This window comes from Carcharhinus amblyrhynchos, chromosome 11, assembly GCF_965287045.1.
Source record: "Carcharhinus amblyrhynchos chromosome 11, sCarAmb.v2.hapA, whole genome shotgun sequence".
Taxonomy (NCBI): domain Eukaryota; kingdom Metazoa; phylum Chordata; class Chondrichthyes; order Carcharhiniformes; family Carcharhinidae; genus Carcharhinus; species Carcharhinus amblyrhynchos.
Genome location: NC_137334.1, coordinates 15,498,197 through 15,510,388, shown reverse-complemented (window position 1 = coordinate 15,510,388; position 12,192 = coordinate 15,498,197). Strand labels below are relative to the sequence as shown.

At 48.4% G+C, this 12,192-nt stretch overlaps 1 protein-coding gene across 1 annotated transcript in view; it reads right to left on the bottom strand.

Moving 5' to 3' along the window:
* Nucleotides 1-12,192, bottom strand: part of LOC145349660 (disintegrin and metalloproteinase domain-containing protein 23-like) — a 121,317-nt gene that overhangs the window by 22,157 nt on the left and 86,968 nt on the right. The window contains exons 17-21 of the mRNA XM_080198184.1: nt 9,709-9,795; nt 8,111-8,191; nt 6,129-6,179; nt 5,957-6,020; nt 4,336-4,441 (exon numbers count right to left, since the gene is read on the bottom strand). Coding sequence (XP_080054310.1) covers nt 4,336-4,441; nt 5,957-6,020; nt 6,129-6,179; nt 8,111-8,191; nt 9,709-9,795 — 389 coding nt within the window. The remainder of the gene's footprint in view (nt 1-4,335; nt 4,442-5,956; nt 6,021-6,128; nt 6,180-8,110; nt 8,192-9,708; nt 9,796-12,192) is intronic.

Here is a 12,192-nt window from a genome sequence, read left to right as displayed (position 1 = left end):
GTGGATGAGCTGGTGGCGCAGATCAACACAAATGGATTCGATCTGGTGGCCATTACAGAGACGTGGCTGCAAGGTGACAGGGACTGGGAGATGAATGTACAGGGCTATCAAGTGTTTAGGAAGGATAGGCAGGAGGAAAGAGGGGGTGGCGTAGCTCTGCTGATTAAGGATAGTATCAAGGTGGTAGCAAGGGATGATATCGGAGCCAAAGAGCAGAACGTGGAATCGTTGTGGGTGGAGATTAGGAACAGCAAAGGGAGGAAGACGCTGGTGGGTGTCGTCTATAGGCCCCCGAATAATGATCTGGAGGTGGGGCGGGCTGTTAACACGCAAATAAGTGCGGCGTGCAGGAATGGGACGGCAGTAGTTATGGGAGATTTCAATCTGCATATTGATTGGTCGACCTATGTTGGACGAGGTGGGCTCGAGGAGGAGTTCTTGGAATGCTGCCGGGATAATTTCCTTGAACAGTGTGTGTTGGAGCCGACGAGGGAGCGAGCTATCTTGGATCTGGTGCTATGTAATGAGGCGGGTAGAATTAGGGACCTTGCGGTGAAGGATCCTCTTGGAGAGAGTGATCATTGTATGGTGGAGTTTCTGTTGCAGATGGAGGAGGAGAAAGTGGGTTCCCGGACACGCGTCCTTTGTTTGAATAGAGGGGAGTATGGTAGGATGAGAGAAGAATTGGCGAATGTGGACTGGGGGAGTGCGTTGGAAGGTAGGTCTGCTGAGGAGCAGTGGAGGATCTTTAAGGAGATCTTTCTTGGTGCTCAGCAGAAATTTATTCCGATGGTTAAAAAGGACAGTAGGAAGAGAGGTAATAAGCCGTGGATAACGAAGGAGGTGAAGGAAAGTGTTAAATTAAAAGCGGAGGAATTTAGAGTAGCTAAGAGCAGTGGGCGAGAAGAGGATTGGGAAAGGTTTAAATGTCAACAAAGATTGACAAAGAAGTTGATAAAGGAGGGTAGGAGAAGCTATGAGGCTGGGCTAGCACTTAATATAAAAAAGGATAGCAAGAGTTTTTATAAATATATAAAAAGGAAGAGGCTGGCTAGGGTGAACGTTGGTCCTTTAGAGGATGAGAAAGGGGACCTAGTGGTAGGGGATGGGGATATGGCTAAGGTCTTGAATAACTTTTTTGTTTCTGTCTTCACGGAGGAGGACGTGAATAATTTGCCAGGTGTTAGCGATGGAAAGGTGGTAGGAATGGAGGGTCTTAATGACATTACTGTTACTAGAGAGGTGGTGCTCGACAGACTGGAGGGGCTGATTGTGGACAAGTCCCCAGGACCGGATGGAATGCATCCGAGGGTTCTGAAAGAAACGGCGGAGGTTATAGTGGATGCCTTGGTGGTTATTTTCCAGACGTCGCTGGATTCCGGGGAAGTGCCGGAAGATTGGAAAACGGCTAATGTTACGCCGTTGTTTAAGAAGGGTGCCAGGCAAAAGGCGGGGAATTATAGGCCGGTTAGTTTAACGTCTATGGTAGGTAAAATGTTAGAATCCGTCATTAAGGAGGAAATTGCGAGGCATCTTGAAGGGAATTGCTTGATAGGGCGGACGCAACACGGTTTCATTAAAGGGAAGTCGTGTCTGACAAATTTACTGGAGTTCTATGAGGATGTGTCTAGGGCAGTGGATAGAGGAGAGCCGGTGGATATGGTCTTTCTGGATTTTCAGAAGGCGTTTGACAAGGTACCTCACAAGAGGTTATTGCAGAAGGTCAGGGGACATGGAGTTGGAGGTAGGGTGTTAGCGTGGATAGAGGATTGGTTGTCAAATAGGAGGCAGAGAGTGGGGGTCAATGGGTGCTATTCGGATTGGCGGTTGGTGACTAGTGGGGTGCCCCAGGGGTCAGTGCTGGGGCCTCAGCTATTTACCATTTATATAGATGATCTGGAGGAGGGAACCGAGTGCAGGGTGTCGAAATTTGCTGATGACACCAAGATTGGGGGAAAGGCAAATTGTGCGGAGGGTGTGGAGAGTCTGCAGAAGGATCTAGATAGGCTGGGCGAATGGGCCAGGAAATGGCAAATGGAATTTAATGTTGGCAAGTGTGAGGTGGTCCACTTTGGTAGGAAGAACGGTAGGAAGGACTATTACTTACGTGGCGAAAAACTGCAGCAGGCGACGGTGCAGAGGGACCTCGGGGTCCTTGTGCATGAGTCGCAAAAACCCAGCTTGCAGGTGCAGCAGGTGGTCAGGAAGGCGAATGGGATGCTGGCCTTCATAGCGAGGGGGATTGAATATAAAAGTAGGGAGGTCTTGCTGCAGCTGTATAGGGCATTGGTGAGGCCGCAGCTGGAGTACTGTGTGCAGTTTTGGGCGCCGCACCTGCGCAAGGATATTTTGGCCCTGGAGGGAGTGCAGAGGAGGTTTACTAGGCTGATACCGGAGTTGAGGGGATTGAGCTATGAGGAGAGGCTGAATAAACTAGGCTTGTACTCGTTAGAGTTTAGAAGAATGAGGGGAGATCTCATTGAGACGTATAAGATGATGAATGGGATGGATAGGATAGAGGTGGAGAGACTCTTCCTGCTCAAAAAAGACAGTAGGACTAGGGGGCACAGCCTCAAGATAAAGGGGAGGTGGTTTAGAACGGAGTTGAGGAGGAACTTCTTCACTCAAAGGGTGGTGAATCTCTGGAATTCTCTGCCCGTTGAAGTGGTGGAGGCTGCCTCGCTAAATATTTTTAAGAAGCGGGTTGATGGGTTCTTGATAAGAGAAGGGATTAAGGGTTATGGGGAGAGGGCGGGAAAGTGGAACTGAGCCACAACTGATCAGCCATGATCTTATTGAATGGCGGGGCAGGCTCGAAGGGCTAGATGGCCTACTCCTGCTCCTATTTCTTATGTTCTTATGTTCTTATACTGGCTGCTTTTCCAAAGCAGGGGATGTGTAGGCAGAGTCAATGGATGGGAGGCTGGTTTACGTGATGGACTTGACTTTATTCACAATCCTCTGTAGTTTGGGCAGAGCAGGAGTCATACCAAGCTGTGATACAACCAGAAAGGATGCTTCCTATGGGGCATCTGTAAAAGTTGGTGAGAGTTGTAGTGGGCATACTGAATTTCCTTAGCCTCCTGAGAAATTAGAGACATTGGTGGGCTTTCTTAACTACAACTTCGGCGTGGAGGGACCAGGATAGGTTATTGATGATCTGGACACCTAAAAACTTGAAGCTACTCGAGTGCCTAATCCATTGGGTGGAATTTTCGCAGCATGTTTTCCGATGATGGAGGCAGCTTGCCATTGGCTGCCGGTAAGATCTTCCAGTCCTGCCAATGTCTACACCATTTTGCGTGGCTGTCCATCCTGCTGCCAGGGAATATCCCACGGGGACGTCACTTTCGACACGAGCGGAAGATTCCACCATTGGGAAGGGCCGGAAAATTCTTGTCCGTTGAGTGGGAATTGAGAGATACTCCATATCAGAGATCAGGTCGAAGAGATAGTGAGGTTTTATTTGGTGCCATATTAGTGCAGGAAGAGAGCTTGTTGTTCCAGGAAGCCTGTCTTTGTTGTATCAACCATTTCAAGTGAACTACACCTTTTGATTTGAAAAGTCATTCACCTCTTAATTAGTGTTTGTATTACACTGAATTTAACTGGTTTGTTACAGTAAAGGTTTTAAAGAGATAAGTCTAGAAAATTGGATTTGTGGGGATTCCTTTTTTTTTTAAAAAGTTATCCATCTCGACAGGAATCAGAACAGTGTCCCTGTTGCCAGGGGCTAATAACTCAAAGGCGCCACTCTGCATCCAGCCTGACTCACCAGGACTCTCTCCCACCCTTACCACCAGCCATTGGTGCGTTTGGAAGGATTTGCAGGTTGACACTCAACCTGTTTGGCTGCGTTATGAATGCGGTTTCACGGGGCGGGACTCTGTAATGACTTTAGTCAGGCAATTCAGGCGGGTCTGTTAAAATATTAAAGGCCAAATTGATTTGTACACAAGCAGGCGTGTCAGTTCCTCTGGCACTCCTAGTGTAGACTGCTCACTGAAAGCTCTCTGCATGGTATTGTCAGACTTGTAAATAAAGGGATTTTGGGTGAAGGACCTCCGAGGATTTATTAAAGACTTGAGCCCGGAGCTCCTGGCTCAGAGGCAGGGACACTAATCCACCATACCTCCACCCAACCAAAGCTACCAGCGAGTAAAGATCCAAACTGGGGACCTAACCTCATTACAAGGAATCCAACAGGGGACACATTTTTGCTGCACAGCCACTGGCCAGAGGACAACCTGCAGAGACCTCAGAGATGTGCCTCTGTGCAGCCGTTTTGTCCAAACTCTTTGAGAGTGAACTCATTGTTAACCAGCTCCTACTTACTGTTTACTGCACTGCAGCCATTTATTACCATCCTTTCCACAGTTCCCTTTCTCAGTACCTTCAGTGTTGAGTTTCTCGTAGCAGAACTTGTCTGAGCCCCTTGCCTCTGTGGATGAGAAAAGCTGTCAAAAAGTAACTCACACTGTATTGTATCTGTATAGATAGTTGGAGGCTGGAATTTTTCAGATGGGGACACAGGGTAACCTCACCCCTCCCTCCGACTGCCTCCCCCCCCACACCACTCCCCACACTTCCCCCTTCCCTTCAGTGGGCGATGGGACCCAGGACTGCATTTTATCAGTGGCAGTCAATGAATAGGTTGCCTCTAAGCCTTCCAACCTATTAGGCAGCACGGTGACACAGTGGTTAGCACTGCGGTCTCACAGCGCCAGGGATCCGGGTTCAATTCCAACTTCAGGTAGCTTACTATCTGTGCGGAGTCTGCATGTTCTCCCCATGTCTGCATGGGCTTCCTCTGGGTGCTCCGGTTTCCTGCCACACTCCCAAGGGTGTGTGGGTTAGGTGGATTGGCCATGCTAAATTGCCCCTTAGTGTAAGGGGAATTAGCTGGGTAAAAAAATTAGGTTACAGGGATAGGGTCTGGGTGGGATTGTAGTCAGTGCAGACTCGATGGGCCAAACGGCTTCCTTCTGCAATGCAGGATTCTACGATTCCCAGCAACAGTCCATTCAGGAGGACAGCAGCCCTGCTGGGGTCGTAGCTGGAGGATGGTCCATGGCCAGCCACTGTAGCAGGCAGGTTAAGTGGGATCTGGTGGGGGCCCACAAGGCAGGGCAGGCAGGCGAAGGGAGGTCGGGGAAGGGGCATTTAGTCACTGAGGGCAGGGATGGAAATAGAGCGCCCTGATAGGAGGGACCATCCTCTCTGGGATGCCGCCCGGGTTTACTAGGCCTCTCCACAAGTGGCAGACGAACCCCTGTCACTGGTCAAATATCAGTGGCGACAGGAGGAGGTCCTTAACTCGCTCCGTAAGTGGCTCAATTGGGCTCCAGGCAGGTTGGACATTTTGCCACCTTTATCACCACTGGCAAAATGGCAGGACGAACTTGGGCATGACACGTGCCCCACCGTTTTAGCCCACCCTCTGCAGCTCCCGGCAGAAGCAAAAGATTGCTTCTGGGTCAGTCAGCGAGCAGAAGGCAGGCCAGGATGGAAGCCACGTTTGAGGAAATCGGGTGTGACAAGTTAGAGAGCACGGAATCACCAGACAGAGCCCTGTGTCAGGAAGTCCATCCGATTGTGCTTCAGGGGTTGAGTGAAAGGGATCTTGTCTATAAACATTTGACAAAACATCCGACATGGCAAGAAGACGAGATCCTATTAGAACCAAATCAGTGTTAGAACGTTAACTCAAGGTTACACATCCGTTGAGAGTGCCGTGTAACATTGAAACATGGCCTGGGGTTTTCAGGTGTGTCAAGAAATTAAGAAGGAATATCTTTCTCTGTAGTTTAGAATATTAGTAAGTAATGTTTGGTCAATGTTGATTTTAGTAGGTTTATTACAGTAAAAGTCTTAAACATGAAATATTGTCCAATTGTTTGCATGGGTCACTGCACATCTTATTTTAAAGTCTCTACAAGTAAGACAGTTCACTTACTTGAGCCCCAGATCAGTTTGCACTGGTTGTCTCTTGTTTTGCATTCTCCACTGAAGCATCGGCCCTGCGAGGTGAAAAAGGTCAAGGGTCAACTCCACCTCTGGAGCCACTGAGGTCAAGGGGTAAACATGGTTCCAATAAAACATGCTGGCAGAAGCCTGAATGAACCTACCTGGCTAAGGTCACAGGTATATCCATCCTGCTTGTGAAGGTTGGGTGGGCACTGGGGAAGAGAAAGTACGTAATAAAGTCAATGAAAATTGATTGTGTAGGATACATGGCACAGAAACTGACCGTTCGGCCCATCATAAACTCTATTTATGCCTGAGCTATCCACCATCTTTCCTCATCTAAATTAATCAGCCATCTATTCTTATCTCCCTCATGTGCAAGTTTAGCTTCCTCTTAAATACATTCATACTAGGTGTGGCACAGTGGTTAGCACTGTTGCCTCACAGTGCCAGGGTTCCAGGTTCAATTCCACCTTTGGGTGACTGTCTGGTTGGATGTTTCCGGCTGCACACACCCCAAAACCCAAAAATCCTGCCTGAGGTAAATGGATCTTTGCCTGGTCCACTCTCCCTCGCCCACTATGGTTCACGTGGCAGGCGGGACGGGAACATTTCGCCCTCTGTAGGGAATTTGTCTGTCCTTCCCACAGTCCAAAGATGTGCAGGTTAGGTGGATTGGCCATGCTAAATTGTCCCTTAGTGTCCAAAGACATACAGGTTAAGGGGATTGGCCACGGTAACAGAATAGGGTAGGGGAGAGGCTAAGACGTTCTTTAAGAGAATTGGTGCAGATCTGATAGACCGAATGGTCTCCTTATGTAGGCATTGCTATTCACTTCAACCTTTCCCTGTGGTAGTGAGTTCCACATTCTCACTACTCTCTGGGTAAAGAGGTTTTTCTGAATTCTCTATTGGGATTTCTTGGTGACTGTCCATACTGGTGGCCTCTGCTCTTCCCTGCAAGAGGGAATAGTCTCTCAGCATTGACCCTAACGCAATTTTTCTTAATTGTAAATACCTTCTCGGTCCCCTCTCAGCCTCCTTTATTCAAGGGAGAAGTGTCCCAGCCTTTCAATCCTTTGCTGATGTGTAGGGCCCCCCGCAATTCAGCGATCGTCAGTGTGAATCCTCTCTGCATCCTCCCCAGTGCCTCTATTTCTTTTTCCTAACAATTCAGAAGGACTGATTTGCTGACTTCCTGACAAGACACCAGCCAAAGGTTATTCTTTTTTGTTTTTTGGGGTTTCTTTTGTTTGTCCCAGTGCCACCCCTCACAAACTCTTCCCCCCCTCTCCCCCATACAAACAGGGCCATCTGACACTTGTTTTTCAGCTTCGCTTTCACTGAGTATTGACCTCTTTTCTCCTATTAACACACTCTTACCTTTACGTCGCTATTAGTACTTCTTTAGTCCTTAATCTTAGAATCCCTATAGTGCAAAAGGAAGCCATTCAGCCCATCAAGCCCGCACCAATTCCACCCAGGTCTATCCCAGTAACCCCACATATTTACTGTACTAATTCCCCTAACACTAAGGGACAATTTAGCATGGTCAATCCACCTAACCTGCACATCTTCGGACAATAAGGGACAATTTAACGTGGCCAATCCACCTAAACCCACACATTTTTGGACGCTAAGGGACAATTTAGCATGGTCAATCCACCTAACCTGCACATCTTTGGACACTAAGGGGCAATTTAGCTTGGCCAATCCACCAACTTACACACCTTTGGAGTGCCACCATTAATACTCTCTCTGTCTTGTGCCCAAGGCATCTTTGTCAATCTGGTTTGAGCTCTGACCTATTCCTGACCTATTTTGTCCTGCCGCCTCTCCAACTGTACAATCCATCACATTTCTATCCCCCTTCGGCTCTGAAGAAGAATCATACGGACTTGAAACATTAACTCTGTTTCTCCCTCCACAGATGCTGCCAGACCTGCTGAGTTTTTCCAGCATTTCCTGTTTCTATTGCAGGTAGCCTGTGGTGCAAATAACCCCAACATCCCCAGTTTGGGATGGGGGCTACAGTCATCCATGAGGGAAGATGTTGGGAGGGGGGGAGGTGGGGATGGTAAGCTCCACCATCCTTCCAGCCTTACAGAATTTTGGGCCCTTTGAGAGAATGGACAATACGTACCTGGCCAGAATCTCCCGTGCAGTACTCCGCAATGTCGCAATCATTCACAGCATCTCGGCAATCATACCCTCGCTTTATGAACTGAGTATAAGAATACAGAACATTTCCGAGTTACTTACTGACCTTTGAAGAGGATTCCTTTTTTCAAAAGTACTTCAGAAAGGTTTATCCTATCAGTGCTTTGTGGGAACTCCTGCACATTTTCCACATTTCCTACATTTTTTCATTCATTCATGAGATATGGGTGTCACTGGCTAGGCCAGCATTTATTGCCCTTGTTGCCCTTGAGAAGGCAGTGGTGAGCTGCCTCCTTGAATCACTGCAGTCCACGTGCTGTGGGTTGACCCACAATGCCGCTAGGGAGGGAATTGCACCCGGCAACTGTGAGGGAACGGCCGATATACTTCCAAGTCAGGATGGTGAGTGGCTTGGAGGGGAACTTGCAGGTGGTGGTGTCCCCGTGTATCTGCTGCCCTTGTCCTTCTAGATGGGAGTGGTCATGGGTTTGAAAGGTGCTGTCTAAGGATCTTTGGTGAATTACTGCAGTGTATCTTATAGATAGTACACACTGCTGATACTGAGCGTCAGTGGTGGAGGGAGTGGACGATTGTAGATGTGGTGCCAATCAAGCGGGCTGCTTTGTCCTGGACGGTATCAAGATTGTTGAGTGTTGCAGAGTCACACAGTCAAAAGCGCTCTTTCGATTGTTGAGTACTCTGGGACATCCTGAGGTTGGTGAATGTTGCATTCATATAGAACCTTTCTCGTATGCCATCTTTCAGCACCCGAGTGGACTTGTTTGCAAAATGTGACACAGTCCTTGTGCTTTGCGTCGACTGGCGGCAGTGGTAGGATGCCATGTGAACTGAGTGGGCATTCGGAACTGGGTTCTCCAATCGGGTTAGGCAATCTGTGCTGTGTGTGTGTGCGAACATGCGTGAGAGTCCGTGCGTGTGTGGAATTCGCAGACATCCAGGAGTCATGTCTGGACTTGCCCAGAGGAATAGAGCAGGCCAGAGACAATGCCTAAGTGTGTTGGAAGGAAGAAAAATTAAAAAAAATCTGGAACTAAGAATCTATGATGACTATGAAACCATTGTCAATTGTCAGAAAAAACCATCTGATTCACTAATGTCCTTTAGGGAAGGAAATCTGCTGTCCTTACCTGGTCTGGCCTACATGTGACTCCACAGCCACAGCAATGGGGTTGACTCTTAACTGCCCTTGGGTAACTAGGGATGGGCAATAAATGCAGGCCCAGCCAGCAACACCCATGTCCCATGAATGAATGATCTGGTAAGTGGTAGTTATGGTATCGGGTTGAGCTGGGTAACCCTGGGCAAATGAATGTTAAATAGAATGACCGTTTCACCACTCTGCCACACAGCCCAGCGGCTGACAGCTCGCCTGGTGACTGCTGACATTGAACCCGTCAGATTGTCACTGCCTCCCCCGACCCACCCAACCCTCCTCACCCCCACCATCCACCTCCAGCACCCTGCATTACTGGGGAAATTGGTGTTAACCCCATGGTGAGTGATCATTACACTGGCACATGCAGAGTTAACGGTGGAGCTGGTATTATTGGCACAGGTTACCTGGCATGTGTGATTGCAGCAAGGTCCATCGCTACAATGGGCACCGTTGGCAAGGGAACACTTCTTGCAACAACTCCCGAAGCATTCCTGGGGGGGGGAGAGGGAAAGGGAGAGAAACAAGGATAAGTCATCTGCCATAGTCACACAACCCATATCCCAGAAACAGGCCATTCAGCCCCACTGGCATTTATATTTCCCATGAGTCTCCTCCCACTCTACATCATTCCTTTCTCCATCACGTACTTATCTAGGTTCCCTTTAAATGCATTTATATTTGACCACCATGTGGCAGCACATCCCGCACTCACCTCCCTGAATAAAGAGATTTCTCTGGAATTCCAGATTGAATTTATTGCTGGCTAACTTTATTTATGGGCCCTAGGTTTGGATTTCCCCAAACACTGTTTGGTTAGCACTGCTGCCTCACATCGCCACAGACCCGGGTTCGATTCCCGGCTTGGGTCACTGTCTATGCGGAGTCTGCACATTCTCCCCGTTTCTGCATGGGTTTCCTCCGCATGCTCCCATAGTTCAAAGATGTGCAGATTAGGTAGATTGGCCATGCTAAATTACCCCTTAGTGTCCAAAGATGTGCAGGTTAGATGGATTGGCCATGCTAAATTGCCCCTCAGGATCCAAAGATGTGTAGGTTAGATGGATTGGCCATGCTAAATTGTCCCTTAGTGTCAGGGGATTAGAAGGTAAACACATCGGGTTTTGGGGATAGGGCCTAGATTTGATTGTTATTGATGCAGGCTTGATGGGCCAAATGGCCTCCTTCGACACAATAGGGTTCTATGAAAAACTGCGAACATCTTTGTGTTGATTCTCTCAAACTTGTTTATAATTTTGAGAAACCGTATCAGATCTGATAAAAGAGCTGGATTAACCATAGAGAATTCACGCACTTCTTTCTTGTACAGGACATGTCTGAACAGTATCAACCGGAGTGCCTCTGACAGCTTCACCAGGGATCGTGCCATTCTGCTCGGGGCTAAAATTTGCCTCAGTGCCCTGGGAGAGGCCATCAGCCATGGTTCCCACTCACGATCAGAATCTGGACTGTACGATGAAATGTGTTGCAGGAAGGAGCAGATGGCACAGCAGAATGCCACTTCCATGCCGCTCCCAGATGTTTCTGTCACATCAGGCAGTCTGCAGTGTTGACCAAGAGGCTGAAATTCTATTGGTGAAGAAGTGATATCTTCACCCCTCAAACCTACGGCCTCACCCACCAAGGAGGACAGTGGAATTAAGGGAATGCCATCACTTTCTCGCCATGCCACTTACCACCCTGACTTGGAATTATGTCATAAGACCATAAGATAGAGCAGGATTAGGCCATTCGGCCCATCAAGTCTGCTCCACCATTCGATCATAGCTGATATGATTCTCATCCCCATTCTCCTGCCCTCTTCCCGTAACCCTTGATTAAGAACCTATCTATCTCTGTCTTAAAGACACTCAATGACATGGCCTCCACAGCCTTCTGTGGCAATGAATTCCACAGATTCACTGTCCTCTGGCTGAAAAAATTCCTCATCTCAGTTTTAAAGGAACGTCCCTTCACTCTGCCCTTGAGTTCTAGTCTCTCCCACTACTGAAAACTTGTAGCATCTTTGCTGTCGCTGGGTCAAAATCTCTGGAACTCCCCCTCTAACAGCACTGTGGGTGTACCTACACCACCGCTGTGGTTCATGAAAGCGCCTCACCACCACCTTCCCAAGGGCAGTGGGGGAAGGGCAATAGCGATGCCGAGGTTCATGAAAGAATAGTTTTTTTTAAAGTAACAACAGGACTCAGACTTTAAGGGGTGCAGAACCTTCCCAGCATGCAACTGGGGATGTGCAATAAATGCCAACCCTTCCAACAGTGCCCAAATCTCAAAAATGTGTAAACAAACCAAGGTGGGCAGGTACAAGATGCAAAGATTAGCACCCACATGAGCTTGATGGATCTTCACTCTACCGCATTCAATCATAATTCAGGTAGCATCTGGTAACCCCACATATTTACCCCCCTAATCCCCCTAACCTGCACATCCTGGGACATTAAGGGGCTATTTAGCATGGCCAGTCTACTTAACCTGCACATCTTTGGACACTAAGGGGCAATTTAACATGACTCATCTACCCAACCTGCACATCTTTGGACTATGGGAGGAAACCGGAGCACCTGGAGGAAACCCACACAGACATGGGGGAAGAACATGCAAACTCCACAGAGACAGACTGTGGCCTCAACTCCGCCTTTCTATCTGCCCTGATAACCCTGATCTCCATTTTAGATCGCAGCGTGTTTTGTGGCAGTGGAATGGTCCACCATTGGCCTGGGGAGGGGGGGGGGGGGACAGGATTTTCCAGTCCTGTTGCTGTCAACATTGTTTGTACCCTCTGCTGGCGGGGAAACTGCGGCTGGAGGGATGAGTGTGGTCGCCATCGGTGAATCTGGAAAATCCCGCTGGCGGGTAAAATCAGAAAATCC